Source organism: Carlito syrichta, unplaced genomic scaffold (genome assembly GCF_000164805.1).
Source record: "Carlito syrichta isolate Samal-C Ts95f unplaced genomic scaffold, Tarsius_syrichta-2.0.1 Scaffold310924, whole genome shotgun sequence".
In the NCBI taxonomy this organism is placed as follows: Eukaryota; Metazoa; Chordata; class Mammalia; order Primates; family Tarsiidae; genus Carlito; species Carlito syrichta.
This window is the reverse complement of record NW_007255020.1, coordinates 218,588-243,146: the sequence shown is the minus strand read 5'-3', so window position 1 is coordinate 243,146 and position 24,559 is coordinate 218,588. Positions and strand designations below refer to the sequence as shown.

General features: G+C 50.5%; 1 protein-coding gene across 1 annotated transcript in view; it reads right to left on the bottom strand.

Moving 5' to 3' along the window:
* KCNK5 (potassium two pore domain channel subfamily K member 5) overlaps positions 1-24,052 on the bottom strand; it is a 44,990-nt gene extending 20,938 nt beyond the window's left edge. The window contains exon 1 of the mRNA XM_008068444.1: positions 23,536-24,052. Within this exon, the coding sequence (XP_008066635.1) occupies positions 23,536-23,721 (186 nt within the window). The 5' untranslated portion in view covers positions 23,722-24,052. The remainder of the gene's footprint in view (positions 1-23,535) is intronic.
* Positions 24,053-24,559: the final 507 nt, after the last annotated feature.

Sequence of the window (24,559 nt, the reverse complement as noted above, 5' to 3'; positions counted from 1 at the left end):
AAAAAAAAAAAAAAAAAAAAAAGGTCAAGGGTTGTGTGCCCACACCCACAGAGCTGATCTGGCTGTTATTTAGGGTGAGCATAGGTTTATGCTCCCTACCCCATACCCCAAGAGATGCCTCTTAAATCTGTTCTGACCTTGGGGATGGGGTAGAAGGAGCAGCCATGGAAAACCACCTGCCACTCAAAGTTTCTAAAAACAGCCCTTGGAGTAGACCACAAAGGAGGTCACAATAACTGCTGACTCGCCATCTCCCCTTCCCAGGCTGATCAGCAACCCAGCTACATTGGGCTTGCCTCCCGTCCTCCTGAGCTGGGTCTGTACTGGGCACACAAGCTGGGATGGCTTCAACATCGCCATCTGTGGGGCCCTCTTGTGAGCAGCACAAGGGCAGAGAGAAAAGGCCCTGGCTTTGAAGCAGACGCACCTGGGTTCAAATCCTGACTCCGGCATCCACTAGTGGGTTACCTGGGGCATGTCTTGTCATCTCTCAGAGCTTAACTTTCCGTATCCAGAAAATAGGAGTGCCATGACTCCATTGGGTTAGGGTGTCAATTACGAGAAAGGATGCATGGCTCAGTGCTGGGTACACAGGGCATGTCCCAGAAAGGAGTCCTGGGAAGAAAAGTGAATATGGCTTTTATTGCTTCATGTACAGGACAAGGGGTCTGCAGAGGACACCTCTGTTCTGAGGTTTGTGCCTGTTGCACAAGACGTCCAAAGATGGAGAACTGGGCTAGATGTTATGGTAATGCCCGCTTTCATTTACTGCTACCACCTGGACTTGGGACATTCCCCCCAGCTCGGCAGCTCTCCGTGCTCTGTACCTTCCCACAGCTCTCTCTATCACTTCAGTCAGGCCTCACCTTAAACACCTCCTCAAAGAGACCATGTCATCTGGAACCATAAACCCTCATCACTCTCCAGTCCCAACTTCATTGCACTCATCGCTACCTGGCATTCTATCAGGTAGCTGTTTACCTGGTCTAACATTTATCTACCCGAAATAGACCAGGAGCTCTGAAGACAGAGATTTTACTTATCCCTTAAGCCCAGAACAGGACTTAGTTCTAGTAGATACTCAATCTCTGCCAAATGAGTGACCGATTCTCCAAGACGTGTGCCTTCCAGGGAATAACAGTATTTGGTGGGCTCTGGCTCCACTGAATGAGGCGGAAACCCTGGCAGGTGCAGGCACAGTGCAGGTTGATGACTATTTCCAGGCCCCAGACCTGTTCCCTACATCACCTGTCTGCAAGGCCAAAACCCCCAGAGGTCCTAGCCCTGCTGAGTCAGTTTCCCTGAGGACTTTGGAACCATCAGGATTCCAGAGGAAGGAAGGAGGCAAGAGGGTGAGGAGGGGAGGGGTGGGGGCAAGGGGTGCCGGAATGGTTGAAGGCCCAATGGACACAGGTCTTCCTAAGCATGCTGCCACTTTCCTGCTCTCCCAGCAGCGGGAAGGAAGGACACTCTGACCCACAAAGCACCTGAGCCCTGGTGGCTGCCAGTCCTGTTCCCTGGACACATCTGCTAGCTCTAGGCTCACTTGTTGGGGGTTCTAAGGACAAGGCTCCCACCGCCAGATTCCAACCTCCCTGGGAGAAAGCCTGCTCTTGACTCCTGCCATGTTCATCTCTCCAGGTTACACTTTGAAAATGGGGGGGCAACCCCTTCGGGTTCCCATTCATTGTGGGAGCTTTTCTGTCCTCTCAATAAATCCTGCTTTCTCACTTTAAAAAATGAAAGAAAAAGAAGAAGAAAATGGTTGGGGCTGATGCTACCCCACCTCTTATACCTCAGAATGCCCCAGAAAACCTGGCAACTTCCCCTGATCCAGGGCTCCTCCCCACCTGCTTCCTCCCTCCTTTCCCCTGTGGCTGGCAGCTTAGGGTAATGAGTAACTGCCCATCCTTGAGGGCTGGGGTTCTGATGGTAAGGGATTATTAAGCCTAGCCATTGATTATAATTTAAGATGACCAAGTGTTTAAACTGTAAACCTTTTCGCTAATTAAAAAAGAAGAGCCGTATTCATCTGGCAGCAGGGGTGGGGCAGCCGAGTTTCTCTCTGTCTCCCTGCCTGGTTATTAAAAACCACCCCTCTTCCCACCCAAACCTGGCCCCAAGGAGCCTGTTGGAGGAGCTGGTCTTCTCACCCACCCACGTGGCTGCCAAGCGTGATCTTGCCCCCATCCTTTTCCACAAAGCCCCCTGCAGGATCCTCCTGAGAGCCAACCACCTGTCCCGAAATCCTTCCTTATTGTCTGACTCTAACCTAAATCCCTCCGGCTGTAGTCCAAGTCCATTTCCTTTGTTCAGTCTCCATCTGGAGACAGACAACAGCTGGCCTCCATCCTCTCTGGAATAAATTGTACAAGGAGCTACCGGTCAATCGGCACAGACATCTTGGGGTGAGTAAGAGTGGGGGCTTTCTGCCTCGATGGCCCCTAAGTTCCACACTCAAACCCCACCGGAAGATTGAGGTGCAATTAGAGACAAGAGCCAAGACCATGATGCCCGACCACCTTGAAATCACTGGGCAAGAGGCAAGGTGAGTTTTGCCCTAAAGTGCAGACTCCCTGACTCAGACCTCAGACCACACCAGTTACAGCAAGGGACCTGGCTGCCAAGAGCCCCCTTTGGAGGTCACAGAGATTTAGTACAAAGAGGGTCCCCCAAATAGTGTAAGAAGCCTGATACAAGTGGTTGGAGCCACCGCCCCACCCCTTTGCTGCCCCTGCCCTGGCACGCCAGGAAGCAGAGGGGCCAATCAGGCATAGTTGTGGCCACCTCTTCTGCCCTGCATGGACAGCCCCCGCCCACTTGCCCATCCCCAGTCGACTGGGGCGTGGAACGTGACCGGGGTTAAGAAACACAGAGCCGTTTTGTGCTGAAGGTATGGAAAAATACCACCAGGCCCTCAGTGCAGTGAGGCTGGGCTGAGGTGAGGGTTGGGGTGGGGACTGGAAAATCCTCTACCCCGCAACCTGAGGCTTAGGACTAGGCACAGGCCAGGCAACAGGAAATGGAAACTCAACTTTCGAAACACAAGAAGCGAAGAAACAAGGGCTATGCCTCAGACACACACACACAAACCCTCTCTCCCCTACAAGAGGGCTGGGATTTTAAGCAGGGACATTCTCCAAGCCTGTTTAACCCCTAACACCCACTCAGGCTTTGGCAAACCCCAGCCTTCCTAGTGGAGTGAAAGAACATTTGATGGATGGGCCCGTACAGCCTACAAGTCACAACCTCAGTTTCTTCACCTGTAAAATGGGAATGATGTCACCTCCTCACCAATTCTCAAGGTTATGGATCAAAAGCCTCGATGGAGAGCATGAAGCCTAGTGCACAGGCAAGTTAAAGATGCTCCTGATTCATTAACTTCTGGTTTACAAATGTCCAGGGCCATTGGGGTAAGAGTGTGTTGTTGTATGTGGCCAGAGGATGCTGAAAGAAGGGAAAATAATGGACCAGGTCTCCAAGTCACCCGAGAGTCAGGCAGAGAAGCTGGACTCATGTCTTGCATAGCTGCACCCAGTCCCCCTGTGAACTCAGTTTCTGGCAAGTGGTAGCAGAAGCGGCCACTTTTTGGGTTGCCCAGGGAAAACCATCTATCCTCAAGTCTGCTGAAGCAGGGCTTCGTGTCCTGGGCTGCTGAGGGGCAGGGACTACCCTCTTCATAACTCTCGACCCTTTCCCATGTGCAAAACCAGGTTCCTGGTCACTTCCCAGGAAGAGTAGGAGGACAAGAGGGGAAGACAGTAGTACAAGGGGTTCTCTTCACTTTCACTCCCCACTCCAGGACCCCTGGGCCATTCCTTTCCTTGAAAGGACAAAAATTACAGCCCACCTGCTACAAATGCCACATCTGGCCAGGCACCAGCCCGCCCACCCATGCAGACAGCAACCCACCTAAACTATTTGACCCAAAGAAGATAGGACCAGAGTCATGGACAAACTCCCCTTGCTCAATGCAGGTCAAAGCAGGGTCAAAACACAGGAAGTGCAAGACACAGATCCCGCCCAGGAAAATCTTGTAGTCTAACAAGAGACAGACAGGGAGAGGGGAGGAGTCACATGACAGAAGACAGCAAGTGAAAGCAGTAGACAAACCAAGAGTGAGAGGCCAGGACAGTCCTGGAGGCTCACACCATGCCCCTTCCTTCCAAGGTCAAGCCACAGGGCACGAAGCAGGGCAAGATGGAGAAACCGAGGCTCAAAAGACATGAACAAACTAGGACCAGAGCAATCTTCCAGTTAGATGCTCCACCCACTCAAAACGGGGCCCACCCTTCCTCTCCTTCCCCTACTCCCACTCTAAGGTCTTCCACCTTTCCTGGTCCAGAACCCCCATCACGGGTCCTAGAAATAACCTGGAAAACCCCTGCAAGACTTAGCCACTCTCATCTTCTATTTGTTGTAGATTTGTAATGGAAAGGTACATTCATAGTCCTCATCTCAATGGGGAGAAATATCACAGAGCTGGTAGAGCTACCCCATCAGTGGAGACTATGAACCATAAACAAACAGGTTTTCCCCCCAAGGGCTGGGGGGACTTCCTTGCAGTGTGGGCGGGTTGAGGGCCTGGGCTGAAGCAGGCCATAAGAAGGAATCTGAAGACCATGAGAGACAAATCAGAGATCCATGAAAAAGGAATCTGGAGACAATGAAAGACAAGTCAGAAATCCATGAAAAAGGACTCTCTGCAGCTTGGTCCCAACTCAAGTGGAGCCACTGTGGACCAACCTGAGTCCGCTGGAACTGATCAGGCAAGGCAGTCACACAGCCTCAGCAAACAGGCACTTTCTGTCAACTGGACTGGGAGTGTGTTCACCCTGGCCAAGCTGATGAGTTTTCCAGAGCAGGAATAAAAGTTGACAGGACACAGAGAGAAGTCAGGTATAGAACTGGAAACATCAACAGATTTCAACCCAGTACTCTAGTGCTGTCCAAGAGAACTCTCCACGATGATGAAGATGCTCTCCACCTGAGCAGTCCCATGTGGCTACTGAGCACTTGAAATGTGGCCAATGACTAAAGAACTAAAATCTCATTTAATTAATTTTAACTTAAATTTAAACAGCTACAATAATTAGTAACATCAAGTTAACAAAATAAAATTGGGCCAGGCACAGCGGCTCATACTTGTAATCCCAACACTCTGGGAGACCAAGATGAGAGGACTGCTGGAGCCCAGGAGTCTGAGACCAGTCTGGGCAGCATAGCGAGACCTTGACACTCCAAAAAAACAAAAAAACTAGCAAGACGAGGTGGCGCACGCTTGTAGTCCCAGCTAATCATGCCACTGCACCCCAGCCTGGGTGACAGAGTGAGACCCTGACTCTAAATAAATAAATAAATAAATAAAATTACACAGCAGCATGTGGGTAGTGACTACCATACTGGTACAGAAACTATCTCAAGCACATCTTACCTGAATCCTCCCCTAGGCAAGGTCTGCCTCGCCTGGACCCTCAGGTTGACCCAAGTCTTGGGCCACTGTCCATAACATGTTTCTGATTGTGAATTACACACATGGTCCTGGGCGGTTTCAAATCTTGCCTGTGCTCACGTTTTCTGTTAATCTCTAAAACAGGGCAAGGCTTCTTGGGCTCCATGGAACTGGGTGGAGGTAGGGGTACACTAGGGTCGAGACAGCACTTGTCCCTGGGCCTCAGGAGGACCCCCTCCTCCCTTGTGTGGACTGACCAACACTGGGAACAGCTGGCTGGGCGCCCTTGGCCCCGCCAGGCCTAGTGTACAACCTCAAACTTCTCGGTCTGCAGATCAAAGGCCCACCTGGCTTCATATGTCTGAGACTCTTTGCCTCAAGGAATTCCACAGCACTGCTGCCCAGGATGTGACCACTCTGGCAGCTACATTTAAAGACCACAAAACAGTTGTCTCTGGGTATCCTTGGGGGATTGGTTCCAGGACCCCCATGGCCAACCAAGTTTACTGATACTCAAGTCCTACAGTTGGTCCTGTGGAGCCCACAGACACGAAGGGCCATCCGTACATGGTTGAGTGATTACAGAAGTGACACTGGTTTTCAGAGAATATTCTACTAAAGTCATGTTTGTATCTGTGTACCTTGTACATTAAAAATAACCAATGTAGCCAGGTGTGGTGGTTCATGCCTGTAATCCTAGCACTTTGGAAGGTGGAGGCAAGAAGATTGCCCAAGCCCATGGGTTTAAGACCAGCTTGGACAACCTGGTAAGACCTTGTCTCTACAATAAATAAATAAATAAATAAATAAATTAGCTGGGCGTAGTGGTGCACACCTGTAGTTCCAGATACTTGGAAGGCTGAGGCAGAAAGATGGCCTAAGCCCAGCAGGTCAAGGCCATGGTGGCCGTGAGCATGCCACTGCACTCCAACCTGGGTAACAGAGTGAGACTCCAACTCAAAAATAAAATAAAAAAACTAAAGATAACCAATGTCAAACGTGCTGACATAGATATGCATATATTTTATCCTTTTAAAAAATGCTGAAACCTTAAATGCCCATATCATAAGAAATAAGATAGACAGGTGGGACCTCAGCAAACTGATGAGCTTCTGCAAAGCAAAAGAAACCATCAAGAGAGCAGGGAGACAGCCACAGAATGGGGAAAAATATTTGCCAACTGTATATCTGACAAAGGTCTAACATCTAGGATCTACAAGGAACTCAAACGCACCAAAAAGAAAAAACAAACAGCTCCATTGAAAAGTGGACAAAAGACATGAATAGACACTTCTCAAAAGAAGACATACAGGCAGCCAACAGACACATGAAAAAGTGCTCAGTCTCACTGATCATCAGAAAAATGCAAATCAAAACCACATTGAGATACTACCTAACCCCAGTAAGAATAGCCATCATTAATCAAACAAGCAACAACAGATGCTGGCGAGGATGTGGAGAAAAAGAAACACTTCTACACTGCTGGCGGGAATGCAAACTAGTACAACTTCTTTGGAAGACAGTGTGGCAATTTCTGAAAGAACTAGAAATTGACCTTCCGTATGACCCAGCAATTTCCCTATTGGGAGTATACCTAGAGGAACTCAAATCTTTCTACAAAAAAGATATCTGCACACGCATGTTTGTTGCAGCTCTATTCACAATAGCAAAAACATGGAACCAACCATGCTGCCCATCGAAGCTGGACTGGATTAAAAAAATGTGGTACATGTACACAATATAATATTATGCAGCCATAAAGAAGAACAAACATGTGGACTTTGCAGCAACTTGGATGGATTTAGAGTCTATCATACTCAGTGACCTATCACAGAAACAAAGAACACAGTACCATATGTTCTCACTCATAAGCGGACCTTGAACAACTATCATAATGCTGTAAGAAAGGGATTAGCAGTAGTGGGAAACTGCCAGGGGAGGGAGGGACACACCTCATCAACAAGGGTACCTGCATGATGAACATTTGTATACCTAACCCTGAATTGTATCCCACATCTTTAAAATAAAAAAAAAGTTGAGTTCTTTGTTATATAAGTAGTACAACCACATTACAGAAAATGTGAGATGCAGAGAAGAAAAAGTCATCAATAATTCGGGCTTGTTTTTAAATTGAATTTCTATGACTCAATGCTAACAGACAGAACCATACACTTTATCTTGCATTTCCCTGCCTCCCTCGCCCCTCTTCCCATCTTGTTTTTGTATAACTCAAAGTCTGGCTCATGCCTCAGACTCACATTGAGAAACACCAAATGGAAACACCAGAAAACCACCCAACCTCCTCACTCCCGCCCAGGCAGCTCCCGAAACAGGGTCCCTGTTCTGGTCTGTCCAAGGGTCTCCCTTGCCACTGGCCAGAGCCCACTGATTTGATCAGTGAGCAATGATTACATTGTGAACGCAGAGTAGGGGGAGGAGGTGTGTAGGAGTGAAGGGAAGCCCACTTTAGCAAGCTTAGCTTCTAGGAGAAATGTAAAACATGCACACATGACCCCAACCCAGGGCTGGTGGAGATGGAGAATTTGACCACATGCAAAGGCTTTCAATCCTAGGGCATTCTGAAAAGAGACACTTTGCCAAAGCTGAGTTCTGTGAACTCTGAATCCCCAGCATGCTTGGTGCAGAAGAGAATCTTCTGGAATAGGACCCAGAAGTACCCTGCCCTGGCCCTGGCCCTGGGAGGCTGCCCTGGGTCTGTACAGACACAGACCCAGGGAGATGCTGACGCACGCTTTCACCAGGCAACCTATCGACCTGTCCAGAGAACGGCATGTCCCCAGCCAGGAGAGCACTGCACAGACAAAGGACAGAGGGGTGTGGTCAGCCCCCTGGGAGAATCTGGCCAGGCAGGACTCCCACGGGGAGGGCCAGACACCATTTTCCAGACTGGAGATGGGCCCATTTGAAGGGCAAAGGAGGGTGGTGTTCGTGCTGCCTTTGAGTCGGGGGGCTGCTAGGAGAGTCTGGGGGCTGCTGGGGGCTCTTCTACCTTGGAGCACCTAAGGGGAAAGAAATACAGCTTCATGGTTCAGGACATCCATTAATAATTACCCTTGTGCTTGGTGCTAGGTCTGGGATCTAACGGGGCACAAGTCAAGGGCCTTGTAGAGAAGGAGAGCAGAGAAGAGCAAAGTCAAAGCAATGTACTCTGATGGGGGGAGAGGGGAGCCCAGAGAGTGAGAGGGCTCAAAGGGAGGCAGCCTCCAGGCTTAGGGTCAAGGTCAGGGTCAGGGTCACCTCCCCTAATAGCCCCAGCCTACAGGAACTCTTCTACCTTGGAGCACCTAAGGCCCCCACAACATGCCCTACCCCCACTCAATCCTTAACATACACTGCACAGTGACACCTTCCCCCCAGGTTATGGCCCCACCAACCTCAAAAGCAGGATGAAGTCCAGTACTTCTCTGAATTCCCACAGCCCTTAAACCAGCACTGGGCATTCAGCTGGTACTCAGTATGCATTTAATTGGCCTTAGTGAGCAAGTGCTTGGCTCAGAGGTACAGCGACCTGGCCTGGTCACACAGCACATCAACCTAGCCCACCTGGGACCTGGTTGTCAATCCTGGGTGAGTCCACTGCAGGGCTGGAGTTCAAGTCTGGGAGATGGGGGAGGTGAGGTGTTGAAAAGCTGTTAATCAGGACACCCTCCCTTTTCCTGCTAGCCTGAGGGGTGCTGACAAGACACTACTGCCTCGGCTCGCCCTACTTTGCCCACTCAGCACTTATTCCCTTGGTGAGAGGCAGCCCTTCCACCCACTGCTCTGAAGGGGGCAGGGATGCTGAGAAGGGAAGGGCGCCATTCCAAAGCTAACACTGTCAGGATGCATTCCACTGCCCGGGAGGTGAGAGTTTTATTTGAACAGGAGTGATGGGGAAGGTATGGGACTGACGTCTTTCTCCTCCAGAGAGTCTGTGAACAGGTGCCCACTTCTATCCTACACCAGGGGGCATGGATGGAGCAAGAACTTTGCATTAGACAGAAAGGGCACCCAAGCCAAAATAAACTTCCCTAAAAGGTCTGCTCTGAGGTCCATAGCGTCCTACAAAATAACCTATCCCAGCCATGCAGGCAGCATCTGGGTGTGCTTATGCTGTGGGAGAAAGGAAGAGACTAAAGCTATTCCTTCTCAAGGTGCAGACCAGAGTCCTGCTAGGGGTTAACCTCGGGGAAGCCAAGTGGGGAGACGTGTCACAAGTGTGGGTTTAGCTGATGAGGAGGTGGGACAAATCCCACAGCTGAGAGGCTATTATACCTCCCCTCCTTGATTCCTTCTTGGACGGGGTCTTAGTCTCAGGGTCCCCTGACCCACAAACCTGACAAGTGGCAGGGGGTAGAAGCAATGAACAGAGGTCAGGGGCCTGTTAGGGTGAAAGGATGGGTGCATGGGGAGGGCCTGGGGCAGGAAGAGTTGACAGCCAGAATTCTGAGCTGTGGCGCCCACTTATATAACCAAGATGGCAAACAATCCTAAATGTGGCCGTTGTGTTCAGGAAACAGCAGTATTCGTGTTAGAATCTAGAAGACTGAGCAGAGTGGTGCTTAGTGGAAAAGGGGCCAACAAGCATATGCTCGGGGCACTTCCTGGGTGCTTGGAGTGATCTCAAGAGGAGTGGCTTGCAGCCTAGCAAGTTCTGTAAGACTAGCAAAGACTAGCAATAATCTGGGAAACTACAGCCTACGTGCCAGGTAGCTCTGCAGAGCTCTGAATCTGGACTTGAGTGACTGGCATTGTACGACTTCACATGCCCTGAATCCGGACTCAGAAGACCTGGGTTCAAGCCACTGACTTGCTGTGTGACTTTGACTAAGTTGTCTACCCTCTCTGCCTTGGCTGCACAGTGAGGTTCTATCTTTTATCATCGCTGGGAAGTCAGTACGTTGTGGGCCACAGTTTATCACCAATCTGTGTGGTTGGAATGCCTCTCCTTGCCACCACCCCCTAAGTAATTTCTGTTATCAGCGGATATGATTGTCAGGTTCTCTGTAAAAGCTGAAACTTGCTGTTAGCATGTGAGGTCGTACAATGCCTGTCCTCTCTTAGGAGTCCTATCTGTAAGACTGCAGGCTAGGATCAAGGTTAGGGGTCCAGAAAGGCGAGATCACACAAGTGGCACAGTCTCAGTCACTCAAGGCCACTCACTGTAAGGGCTTTGGCCCAGTCTAAGGGAGGAGACACCAGAGGGTTTTCTGTGTTCTGGGGTCATGATCTGACTATGAGGATCGCTGACTACGGGGGCAGTGACTGGAGAGACCCATCAACCCACTGGAGGTGTGGCATCAACCTATTGGAGGTGTGGCAATCACTGTTCTTTTTTTTTTGAGTTGGAGTCTCACTCTGTCACCCAGACTGGAGTGCAGTGGCCGCTCATGGCCACTGCAACCTCGACCTGCTGGGCTCCGGCAATCCTTCTGCCTCAGCCTTCCAAGTAGCTGGAACTACAGGTGCTACCGGCTAATTTGGCTATCACCTTTCAAGTGACCTCCTTAGGGCACTTCTTCCAAGAAGCCTTCCCTAATTGCCCCATTTAGCTCTAATTGTGCCTTTATTGTACTTCCCCCACCCCTAGTGAGCCGAGTAACCCCGGGGAAGTTATATAACCTCCCAAGGTCTGGGCCTTGACTCCAGAGGCCAGAGGCCAGTTTAATAACCACCGAGCTCTTGCCAGTCTCACATTTTATGATTTGCTGCCAGGAGAGGTGCCCAGAGCATGAGCGATCCCCTGCCAACCTCCAAGGCAGGCTGGAGAAACCAGCCAACAGCTCCTTGGGCGCAGACTTGGGGAGCAGAGGCCAGTGCTGGAGAAACTCCCCGGGGAGCAGAGAGGCAGCAGATCCTTCCTGCCTGAGGCTCTGGCCGGCCCAGAAAAACATCCTCCTTTCTGAGCCTAGGGCTCACCACAATTTCAACTTTGTCTCTTATCCCAAAACTTGCTAGCGGGTGGGGAAACTGGCACTCACCAGAAATCACAGGAAGAGTCGTGCTGGGGCAGGTTAGGAAGTCAGGGAGGCCAATCACTTTCATGTAAGCAGAGGTGCTCTGCACCCCAAAACACCATCAAGAGGTTTTGGATTTAAAGAAAATTTTAAAAGGCATTGAAAATAAGGTGAGAAATGGCTGGGAACTGAGCAAGTAGCACGGTTAGATTAACCTGAACTTGGCTCTAGAGACAGTCTGCTCCCAGCTTAATCCTCCTGGTCAGGCCTCGGTGTTCTCACCTAGCAAATAGGCTGGCACCCACTTGGCTGTGAGACCTCCCAGAGTCAGGCCCAAGGAGGTCAGAGAACAAAGTCTCATGGTAAGGGTGAGGTGGGCGGTATGCACAGGTGCTGTCTTAGAGAAGGGTGGGGTACCAAGGCACCGCTGGCAACACCTTGCAAACGCTTCTGCTCCCCACCCCTGGAGTGGGTCAAAAGGTAGAAAAAGTGCAGTGCAGGCTCCAGTCATGCCCAAGGTGCCACCAAGGGCACTGCCTCCTCCCCTGCAAACAGGGAAGATCTTCCCTGCTCCCCCTCGGAAGGCTCTGAGGATGAAACAGTTTCCACAAGAAGGGGCAGGAGGGTGCTACTTCCCCACCGAGGCTTGTCCCCCTGCCTCTCCATTTCTGTAGTACATGGTCTGAAGACATTCCCTAAGAGTCAGGGACTGGACTCATTCTCCTGCCTCAGTCTTCTAACAGGCCTGGGTACACAGTACGTGCTTAGTAAATATCTGCTGGATGAGGAACTGATGTTTGCTCAGTCTGAAGTTCCTTGAAAGCAGAAACGCCGGCTCCTGTCCAGACCCCAGTGCTGAGGACAGGCCTGCTGAGTGCGCTCCCGCTGACCTGTGCTGCCTGGGCCAGTTCATCACAGGGAAAGGTGTGTGGGAAAAGTTTACAGAACAAGGGCGGGTGTTGGGGGAGGGAAGAAGGGAGGGGAAACAGAGGATAAGGTTCCTGAAGGCAAAAAGACCCTGGTATGGAGAGCTGCTTACTCTGTAAAGTCCCCTCAGCAAAGGGGAAAGGATAAGTTGGTCTTGAAGGCCTGGAAGCTTCAAGGTTTGAGCTGGAAGCTGCATGGATGGAGTGAGTGTCACACTCATCTCAAGCTCTCTTCGCTCCCCCCACAAAGTGGGTATCATTAGTCCTATTTTCAGATGACACATGTGCTCAAGGTCTCACAATTTTGTAAAGGCAGGGTATTGGTGTTAAATCCCAGGTATGACTTGAATGCCTGTCCTGAACCAGGCCCCCCAGCAAGTGGCTTGAAGGAGGATGTAGGAGTCATTTTAATAATGGCATACACTCTCTCCCCAACACACAGTCCAACTCAGGGCCTGTGAAGAACAGGGATCAGAGCCCAGGCCTGGCGCACCAGGCTTCATTCACTCTGCCTTGACATTGGCAAGAGGCTTGGTCCTCGACTAGACTTCCAACCAAAAGGACCACATGGCCTTTGCCGTTCCCTCAGAGCTGAGCACACTGCTGGGCAGCTGGGCACAGCAGACCCCTGAGTAAGACACTCACGGAGCATGACTGAAAGTGAGGTTGTCAACACATGACTGAGAGTGAGGTTTGAGCCACGTAAGGCTCAAAACGGTCTAGCAGGGCCCACAGGTACTGCAAGCCTTCTTGAATAAATGGATGAGTCCAAAGAGGTAAAATCTGGCCAGGGACATACAGCACAAACCAATATGTAGGTAGAACTGAAACCCAGGTTAGAATCAGCTTTTCCCTACACAGTGATTCAGATGAGAGTTTCTCATCCCTAGCCCCAAGCACAGGTGCACAGAGACAAATAGAGGGGTTCTACTGTGTATCCTCCCACACCCCAATATGGCCAACAAGGCCCCTAATAGCCCACAGGGCTAGTCTTCAGGTTACAGCATTGGACAAAGCAGGTCCTGCCATCAGTTGCCCTGCACGCTTCTCTCCCGGACTCAGGGGGCCAGCATCTCCCCTTGCAGGAGGGGCCTGGCTAAGTAGCTGCGGTCAGATTCCAGTGGGGCATGGGAGGTGGCAACAGCCAGAAGTATACAGTCCTGCCTAAATATTTCAGCAGGAAACCCAAATATTTATGTGGAGGAGAGGAAAAAGAATGCACATTTTAAAGCAAATCAAAGATGAGGGGGGAGGCAGTAGTAGCTGCTCCCAAGGAAGGCCCAGCTCTGATTCCAGACAATCCTGGGTGGGCACCATCCAGAGAGGATACTTGCGAGGCCATCTGGACCTAGGAGTTTTCCAGAAGAGAAAAGGTTTAATCGAGGTCTGGGACAAGCCAGGACTGAGCAGAGCCCAGCTAGAAAGGAAGAAGGAAAACTTCCATATTTTCAGGTGTTGACCATTAACGTTTTGGGGGCACAGGCTATAGGTTAATTTGCAGGAAATAGAAAACAGTGGATGACTCCACTAGGAGGAACTTGATGGGTTTTGTCATTCTCCCTTGTCACCGTCTCCAGAGTAGGAGCTCGCCTGTAGGGAGGAGTCAGGGACAGGGTGCCCAGAGAAATGGGGAACAAGAACAGCAGCTAGTACACAGTTGGCCACCTGTTACACGTGCCAGAAACTCTAACATGTCTACATGGGCATGAGGAAGCTGCTGTATATTATCTCATTTCACAGATGAGGCGATGATTTGCTCAGGTCACATAGCTCAGCATCCTGAAATCACAGCACCCCAAGACTTGGAGGACACCACCTATGCCCTCTACTTTCTCACCTGTCTGTTTTGCTCTCTGTTTTCCCACCTTCAATGTAGCCTAACATAGAATAGAATGGTTCAGAGGGTGAGCTCTGGGTTCAAATCCCCATTCTTCCACTTCCTCGCTGTGTAGCCTCAGACAAGTTACTTAATCTCGATGGTCCATTCTGCTGCTTCCACTGTGAGGTAGTGCTGGTCACAGTGCCTAGAGCCTACTGCAGAAGGTTGCTGTGAGGAATCAATGAGAGGATGTGCATCAGGAGTTCACACAGCCTCTGGCCAAGTAAGTGCTCAGTAACTGTTGGCTAGTATCAGCCTCCCTCTCTGCCCAAGGCAGTCACTCCCACTCCCTGGCACTACCTCCACTCACGGACAAGACAGAAAGCTCCAAGTCAGCAAGAAGGAGTTGAATCTTGTCCCTCGATCCAGTAGTGTAGACCTAGGCAAGTCATCTGGTCTCTGGCTTCCAATCCAAAGGGAACAGTAGTAATACCTAGCAATAATACTTAGCAATAATACCTAGGACTGGTTCAAGGAAACACAGATAATGTTGCAGCCCCATGTCTGGCACATAGTGGGCACTCCAAATAACACTCATGGGGCTGCTACCCACACTGCTCATCCTAAAAGCCTGTCTTGCCGGGCTTGGTGGGTCAGTCTATAATATCAGCACTTTGGGAGGCTGAGGCAAGTGGATTGCCTGAGACCTCAAGTTCAAGACCAGCCCGGGCAAATTGGCAAGACCTCATCTCTACAATAAATCAAAAAATTAGCCAGGTGTGATAGCACGCACCTAGTTCCGGTTACTTGGAAGGCTGAGGTGGAAGGATTACCAGAGCCCAGCAGGTCAATGCTGAGGTGGCTGTGAGTGTGCCACTACACTTCAGCCTGGGCAACAGAGTGAGACCCCCTCCCCCAAAAAAGCCTGTATTCTTCTAGTAAGAATTCATCTCTCCATGGTGCATACCTGAAACCCCCAGGTGCACTTATCAATCTCCTAACAGTTCCTTGCCCTCCTTCTTCCAGATTAGAGCCCTCCTGAGGGCAGGGGTTATGTTTTCAGAGCCAGACCCCACACAGGCTAAGAGTTCCTGCTGCAGGGATCAGGAACAGGAACTGAATCTTCCCAGACACTCCAGCCTTTGCCCATTTCTCCAGCCTTTCCCATCTGCAACCCATCCCTGAGTATTCAGACTGTATCTCCTCTCATTTCACCACTGCAGTCCATCTTCCTCTCCTCAGCTAGACTGGGCTCCTGGGGGCTAAAGACCCTCCGATTCCTGAGGCTTCATCACACACAGAAATGATAGCCGTCAGGGAGGGTCCCTTTTGTTCTCATCTCCACTTTGGGTTTGGGATAACTCCTCACAAAAAGCCTAGAGGCCTCAAACAGCTGTGCATAGCTGAGCACACCACCCCCACTTTTACACAAAGGGGCAACTAAGGTCACCAAATGGTGGGGGGGGTATCTTTGGCTGGGCCAGGGATCCAGACCTGGACCCTCTCAAGGGGCTCATGGGTGGAAGAGAAGAACCCTAACTGAAAGCTGGGGTGTGAGGAAGGTTAGACACTTTGGGGGGCTGCGAGCTTTATGGGCTTTCTGAGAAAACCTGTGCTCCACCACATCAGCAGAAGAAAGGAAGGAGGAGGCATCCTTATCAGAACACCCACAGGGTGAACGGGTCAGCCCACAGAAATGCCGTTAATTTAGAGTAGAATATTCCACTTCTTTTAAGTTGTACACGGTCATGAAGGAAGTGGAAACTTTCTGAAGTGATATTCACTCCCCTACTTGAAAACTGCAAAAATCTGATGGAGATTGCCTTAGCTAAACCCAGCAGGGCTTTATCATGTTACCCTCACCTCCCTGAGATATGTGGCTACAGCCTAGCAGGACCATCCTCTCCGGGAGGGCTGAGGGCAAGAAGAGTCACTATTCTTCCTGCTTTCTCTAGCCTTTTTTTTTTTTTTGAGTTGGAGTCTCACTCTGACACCCAGGCTGGAGTGCAGTGGCACGATCACAGCTCACTGCAGCCTTGACCTCCAACCTCCTGGGCTAAGGTGATCCTTCTGACTCAGCCTTCCGAGTAGCTGGGACTATAGGCACATTCCACCACACCCAATTATCTTGTTTTTTTTTTCCAATTTTTTGCAACTATCTTTTTATTTTTCGTAAAGATGAGGTCTTGCTATGTTGCTCAGGCTGGTCTTGAACTCCTGGGCTCAAGTAATCCTCCCTCCTCAGTCCCTCAAAGCGCTGGGATTACAGGTGTAAGCCACTGAACCTGGCCTTCTTCTAGTTCTTTAAAAATTCAGTTGATGGCCAGGTTCAGTGGTTCAGCCTATAATCCTAGCACTTTGGGAGGCCAAGGCAAGTGGATTGCCTGAGCCTGTGGGTTCGAGACCCACCCAGGCAACTTGGTGAGATCTCATCTCTACAATAAATCAAAATTAGCCGGGCGTGGTAGCGGGCACCTGAGGTTCCGGCTACTTGGAAGGCTGAGGTGGAAGGATCGCCGGAGCCCAGCAGGTAGAGGCTGCAGTGGCCGGAAGCATGTCACTGCATTCCAATCTGGGTGACAGAGTGAGATTCCAATTCAAAAAAAAAAAAAAAAGTTCAGTTGATATATACACAGAAGTGAGATCATTGCATCACTCAGTAGCTCTATCTTTAATTAAGGAAACTCAGTATTGTTTTCCATAGTGGTTGTACCATTTTATACACCAAAAGACAAATACTGTATGATTCTACTTATGAGATATTTAAAGCAGGCAAATTCATAGAAACAGAAAGTAGAATGGTGGCTATAAGGGGTTAGGTGAAGAGTGAAGAGAGTTGTTGAAAGGGCATAGTTTCAGTTTTGCAAAATGAAAAAGTCCTGGAGATCTGCCTCATAGCTGTAAATACAGGTAACACTATTGAACACTTAAAAATGATTTAAATAGGGGGACACGGTGGCTCATGCTTGTAGTCCCAGCACTTTGGGAGGAGGAGGCGAGAGGGGTTCAAGACCAGCCTGGGCAACATGGTGAGACCTCATCTCTACAATAAATCAAAACATTAGCCGGGTGTGGTGGCACATGTCTATAGTTCCAGCTACTTGGAAGGCTGAGGGAGAAGGATCATCTGAGCCCAGCAGGTTGAGGTTGCTGTGGCCGCGAGCATGTCACTGCCCTCTTGCCTGAGTGACAAAGAGACTCCAACTCAAAAAAAAAAAAAAGGATTCAAACGGTACATTTTATATTTATGTGGTTTTTTTTTTACATTAAAATCATTCTATTGACATTGTCCTGTGCTGGGAACATCTTCCTGATACTTTATGATACCATTTAGATACCCACTTCATCTGCTCAGGGACTGCCCCATCACAGGGATAACCTAGGAGTAGCAGTAATGGCAGCTAACACTTGATGAGCACAAACTATGTGCCAAGCCTGTTCTAAGCAAATGATGCATACCTTCAGGGGCCACCAACCCCTGTAACGATCCAATACGCTGCTTGGATGGTGATTCTCTCAGCAGCAACTAAAGACCTATAGACCTATAGTGGCACTTGAAGGAAGATCTCTACTGAAGGCAGCTCATTCTCTCTCAATGTTGAGCCATCCTTGGGAAGAACAGATGGGTCAGGGCTGCTCTGCCTGATTCCAGGGGTCCAGGGGCACTCAATGAAATCATACCTTGTCCACTCCCTAAAAGGAATATTGGCAGGAGGCAAACCTATTTCATGTGTTTTCCCAGGGCCACCTACTTCACTTCTCTGTACCACCCCAGTTCTGGACTACTCAGATGTAGCATCCCAATTTGTACAAAGACTCTCCTGGGGGTTCCATCTCAGGAGCCTGACTCCCCTGCTCCCCAAAGCCTTGTACTTCCCTCCCTCCGATGTACCAATCCTCCCCCCACCACCAGCAACCACACAAACAGTTCAGAGGCTGAGCCCAATCTGACAGCAAACAGCCAAGTTCAAGATGAAAGCCTTTGGCTCAAGGTCAGGGCCAGCCAAGCACAGCATCCAAAACCGGAGGACTGTGTTTCTTTTAAACGTCAAACTATAAAAAGGGCAAAACCCCAGAAAAATGCTTAGAAGCAACAATCATCACCTCCCTTGCAAGCCCCTCTTATAAGACTTCCCAACCTTTCAACGCTCACTAATTTCTACCCTCAATAATTCTCTATTACTGCAATCATCCTAAGGGCTCTAGTAAAACTCTCAAAGCGATTTAATAAAAATTCACTTGAACTGTTAAAACCCTAACCAGAGCAGTTAACTAAGGCAGACTGAGGCTTTTTTTTTTTTTTGGCTGCCCTCAACTTTTGAGTGGAACACAAATAAGAAATGAGCCATTAGGAAGGGCCCCCTTCCATTTCCTCTCAAAAACCTAACTTATCCACTTTCCACGTCCCAAGTCCTAGACGGCAAGAACTCAAGCTTGAACTAATGATGCGGAAGCCTCCAAGATCCTCGACAATCAAAAGATCTATTGTGTTCCCTTTACTTACAAAGGCAGTTAAGCGGACCAGTGCGTTTAAGGCTTGAAACAAAGTGGGTGTTCACATTAACCCTCAGCTCTCCAAAAAATTCAATGTAGCCCATTCTAAGCATTTTAGTCAGATGTAATTTTATGACATACTCCATGGTTTCATTTTTCATCTTGGGGGAGGAGGAAGATTGGTGTTAAAAGGATGTCAGAACCTCAAAATTGGAATTAGTCTTACTACTGTAGACTGGAATATGTATGGACTAGTACAAACAGTCCAGAAAAATGAAGGGAGGCACACATGGAAAATCTTAGGACATAATAGCACACTTTGCAGTTGAAAAAGGCAGAAGATTGGTGGAATCCAAGAAGCTTCTGGGAAAGAGTCAGCTGTGTGAGCAATCTAGGAAAGCCCGGAGTTTGGTAAGGGATGCCTGAGCAGAGAGCAGGACCTGGTCTTCCTCCTTCTTTTTCCAGCTGGTCTTTCTCATTCCAACACCTTGCTCTGGCTTGAGGGCATATCCTGACAGCCCCTCCTGGCCCCTTAGGCAGGAGCAAGGTCCCCCAGTAAGAGACCCTCCCACTCTGTTGTGGCCCACATCCACTGTCTTGTTCCCAGTGGTTTATTTATTTTTTATTTTTTGAGTTGGAGTCTCACTGTTGCCCAGACTGGAGTGCAGTGGCACGCTCCTGGTCACCACAGCCTCGACCTGCTGGGCTCCAGCGATCCTTCCGCCTCAGCCTTCCAACTAGCTGGAATTACAGGTGTGTGCTACCACGTATTGTAGAGATAAGGTCTCGCCAAGTTGCCGGGGCGGGTCTCGAACCCACAGGCTCAGGCAATCCACTCACCTAGGCCTCCCAAAGTGCTGGGATTACAGGCTCAGACATCGAGCCTGGCCCCCAGTGGTTTATTTATCCTTCTCCCCAGAAGTTCTGAGCTCAGCCTAATTCCCTGTATTCTGAGTCTTGCCCAGTGCCTGGCACACAGGGCTATAAATAATAACACATGCTTGCTGACGAATTCCCATGTACTCTGAAATGTGGCACTTAGATTTGAAAGTGGACTCAGCTCTACATGATCCTGGGGGAAGGTACATCATCTTTCCCCCTCATTTTCCTCATTCATAGAGTAGTCTTCCAGATTAAATTAAGACAGGAATGTAAGTACAATGCCTACTCAAAGTGTCTGGGATGGTACTGGGCTCTCAAACCCTTCCTCTTGACGCTTGTTCCATGAGCTTGAGAAGGGCTGTCATTCCTCCCCTTCAACATAACCCCTCCTGATTTTTTGTGAGGTGGGACAGATCCAAAATGAGTAGTGCAGAGGGGTGTACTGATGCATCACTTCAATAATGGAGGCGGTGCCGGGTCACCCAGGCAACAACACAGGAGACACCTGCATGCCACTGCCAGTTCCAGGGGAAACAGAAAATAGAATTTCCCAGCAGAGTCCAGCTGAACCAACGTACAAAGGGCAGCAATTTAGGCCAGGCATAGTGGCTCACACCTGCAATTCTAGCACCTTGGGAGGCAGAAGCAAGAGGATTGCTTGAGCCCAAGACTTCGAGACCAACCTGGGCAACAAAGCAATACCTCGTCTCTACAAAAAAAAAAAAAATTAAAAAATTAGCTCAGTGTGGTGACATGTGCCTGTTTTCCCAGCTACTCAGGAGGATGAGGTGGAAGGATCGCCTGAGATCAGGAGGTCAAGGCTACAGTGAGCCGTGATCATGCCACTGCACTCTAGCCTGAGCCACAGAGTAAGACGCTGACACAAAAGAAAAAAAAGCAACAATTCAACATCTTCATGTGCCCAAGAGGATGACAAAGGTATACCAGGGTGTTAGTTCCTGGGGCAAACTGCCTGGTTTTCTCTGCAGGTTATGCCTCCTGTTTGTAGTGACCAGCTTAACTTCTCTGGACTTTAGTTTATTTACCTGATTACATCAGGTCACCGTAAATAGCACCTGAAATAATGCTGGTAGCTAAAGCACTTAGCAAGTTGCCTTGCTCTGTGAGTGCTCAAGAAATGCTAAGGTCAGGAGATCTGCTCACTCTCTGTAGACATCTTGCCTAATATTCCTGCTTTATCGGAGTCTTGTCAAACCCTCATTTTGTAGGCAAGGAAAGAGAGACAAAGTTAAATGGTTTGATGCAAAATCAGCCTGTGCCCTCTCTCATAAGATGAGGATAATACCACCCACAATGTCCAACACAGAGTAGGTGTGCCGCAAATGCTAACTTCCCTTGTGGGAGTCTCTGCAATTTAGGAAGAGGCGGAGAGAATAGGGCACTAAAAATCTTGTTTGAGAGCAAAGGTGCAAGATGGTAGGAAAGAGGGAGACCACGTAGTCCCAAGCTGCCAGGGCACTGAACACTTGAAAGTTAGCCTCCACCTCAGTTCAACCAGAGGGGAGGGGAGGAAGCACCTGACAACTACAGAGTATCTCCAAAGAAAGCTGTGTAACTCCCTTTCTCACACACTGGAAAGTGCACACACAATTTCCAGGGTAAGAAAAACCCCAACCCAGATGGCAACCCCTCCCTCCCAACAACCCTAGCCTGTCCCTGGCTCCCACCCCAGGAATTCCTGGTGAGGGGTTCCTTTGTGATTACAAGGTGATTCAGAACCCACTAAAACTCAGAGCCTCAGGTGGAAAATACCCAAGAGGCCAGATGGGAAAGAAGATTCTTGAGTTTTCATTTTTCCTTAAATCAATTTCCTGAGGCCCGAGGCAGTGCCCCAAGTCACAGATCAGAAAGCAGAGCAAGGCAGATTTTCACAGATTAAAACTGATGCCAGCAAATGCTTCCACTGGTCCATTTTCATTTCTTGGGTTTTTCCTATGCAGGGAGGGGACTTACTCAGTTGGGATTGGTTTAAGTGTTTTTTAGGGCTAAGGTTGGGGACAGGGCTGTCCCTGTTCAAGAACTCATCTATAATAATCTCCAAAGCAGACTGGCTTGATGCCCAAATCCTTTTTCAAAAATTACCTGCCCACTTTTGAGGAGTGACTGTTGACAGATTTAGCAGGACCTCAAAATAAGAGGTATTTTGTTTGTTCAAATACCTTAAGGAAGCTGTCTATCCTCCAAAGCCACCACCAGCTGCACCCGGCTGCCTAACTCCTAGACACCCCCCCTTCCCCTCTCCTTGTGTTTTGAAGTTTATTTTCCCACATTTGGCCTTGAATTCTTTCCTTCCTTCTCCTGCAGCAACAGCTTAGACGGAAACACTTCGAGGGCAGCTCAAGGCTTTATCATCCCGCCTGCCCTCTTTCCCCTCTAAACAAAGCCCTGGAACACACTAAACAAAAACTTGTTCTCCAGGGGAATTGTTTCCTCAAGGGAAATCATAAAGCGATCCCCTCCCTCCAACACACACACCAGGGTAGACATCCACCAGAAGGAACCCATGTCATCACAGAACTCCCGCTATTAGGAGCTAAACCAACCACTTTCCAAGGCGCAAGGTCATCCTCCCAGCATCCCATGAAACTGCCGCAGGGCAAGACACTCTCCACCAAAATCCAGCCCTGGGTCTGCTGGACTAAACCTCTCCTTCCACAGGCCTCCTCAAAGGACGAGTCTCTACACGCCCTGCTGCCAGCAAGCATCCATATGGTCATCTGTATGAATATCCCTGGATCTGGGGACAAAAAGTGGGAACTACTGGCAAGATGTCTTCATGTTTTCCAAATGCTTCCAACCTTATAACAGTTCAGAACAAGAAAGGGGAGGATGAAGATTGCTTTATTCCAATTTCTCATATGAGGAAACTGAGGCTGGAAAATGAAACAACCAGATAGGCATAAAGTATTGGGAAACTGCTTTAGATCAAATGCTGTTCCTTGTCAGACCTTCTTTGTAGCATCTTCCACCCCCAAAACAATGTAAAACTTTGGACAATCTACCCCAGCCCCCACTATCACCCCCAGCAATCCAAACCCTTTACAGAAGGTCCTGGTCATTCCACTGGAGAGTGCAGGCCAAGAAGAGTGGATGGTTGAGGATCAGCCCTCCAGAAACGGTTAGAGGGCCTCAGTCCCTTTGGCCCAGGATCTCAGCCAGGATGGGCAGCCTCAGTTTATCTTAGTGAGGTCAACGCTGTCCATAGGGCAGTGCACAAGCGGCGCCCGATGCCACCCACCCCAGTTCCCCACACGTTCAATTTCCCCTTCGAAAAGGGACTACCCGGGTTGCATTCGTTTGTGCAACCTGCTTCTTTCAGTTTAACTCCAAGGGATGTCTCCGCGAGATAAGCCTTCCCGGAAGCCTAAGCGCGTCTCCAGCGTTCTAGGCATCAGCCCTCATCCCGTATGTTCAGGCCCCACGGACCCCCCAGCTCCTCTTCGGAGCCCTGCGGGGGTGGGGGAGGGGAAAGCGATGCCTGCCCAGGCTTGGGCTCGGGGACCCTCCTGGGCTCACGTTTCTTAAGAAAAGCCGGGCGGGTGCGGCACTGGCCCCGGAGCAGGGAGGTGGAGACGCGAGGGGTTGCACCCGGCTCGGCTCCCAGACTCCGGGAGCGTCTCCAAGGAAAGATAAATGCCTTTATCCGCCCCACAGCCTCCCTCCAAGGAGGGAGGTACCCGCACACCCACACCGAGCCACCGCGGGGCCCAGTTCACCCGGAGTCAACCTAAGTTCTCTTCGAGCAAACTAGGTCCCAACGAGGCTCCGCGCATGGGGAACCTCCGTGTCCCCCGAGTGAATGACCGGTCGGAGCCTTGGCGCCTATGATGGGATATCCTTTTCCGTCGCCCCCCCTCCGGCCTTCCACAGAGACTGAGGGTCGTCAAAGGCTGCAGGGTGGGGGGGACCTTCCCTTCAGAACCCCTAAACCCTTGAAGCTCCAGTCAGCTTCGGGTGTATATGGGGGCTCAGGCGGCGGCTCACCTGCAAGATCTTGTCCAGGCCCTCCTGGCCCAGGCACGGGAACTCCTTGAGCAGATGCAGCTTCTGTGTGTAGTAGTTCTTCTTGGCCTCCTTCCAGTGCGGCTCCTCTAGGACTTCGAAGATCGCAGCGCCGATAGCCAGGTAGAAGATGATGGCCGAGGTGAGCAGAGGGCCCCGGTCCACCATGGCTCCCGAGCGGCCGCCTCCTGGAGAAAGCCCCCCCTAACCCCAGCGGCTCCGGGTCCGCCCGCCCTCCAGCCTCTGGAAACAGCTGTTTGAATTTGGAGCTCCGCATGCGCAGTGCCCGGTTCTCGTCCAAGCGCCGCTCCCGGGACAAAGTTGCTCAACCAAGTTGGCTCACTGAGCGCGGGGAGCTGCGTGGGGTCCCACTCACGTGGGCCGGGGTGGGCGAACACCAAGGGAGCCGAGGGGGAGCCCGGGGTCGTGGGGATGTAAGGAGCGGGAGGAAGACAGGACTTAAGTCGGGGGAGACACGTGGGCAGCACCACCGCGCGCCAGGAGCGGTGTTCGCCGCGCCCGCCTCCGCGCGCCTCTTTAACCAGAGTCGGGCGCGCTCTGCCCGCCCGCCCAAGACACTGGTGGGGGCGGGGGCCCAGGCAGACCACGCCCACTGATCGCCCCGCCCCCAAGCAGGCCCCGCCCCACACAGGCCCCGCGGCTGGCACCAGGGTAACCGCGAGGTGCGCGCTGGAAGGAGCTCCGCGCTCTCTGCGCTTATGAGCGCCGCCGCTAGGGGAGGCTGCCCGACCCGCCCAGACCTCCGTGCCCCGCAGTGCCCGAGAGGTTGGGGCTCTGGGTCTCTCGTTTGTTAATAGTGCTGGTGTATTTTTTTTCGAGTCAAACTCTCGCCCTGTCGCCCAGGCTGGCGTGCAGTGGCACATTCACGACCACTGCAGCCTCGACTTGCTGGGATCAAGCGATCCTTCTGCCTCAGCCTTCCAAGTACCTGGAACCACAGGCGCGCACCACCACGCCCGTCTAACTTTTTGATTTAATGTAGATG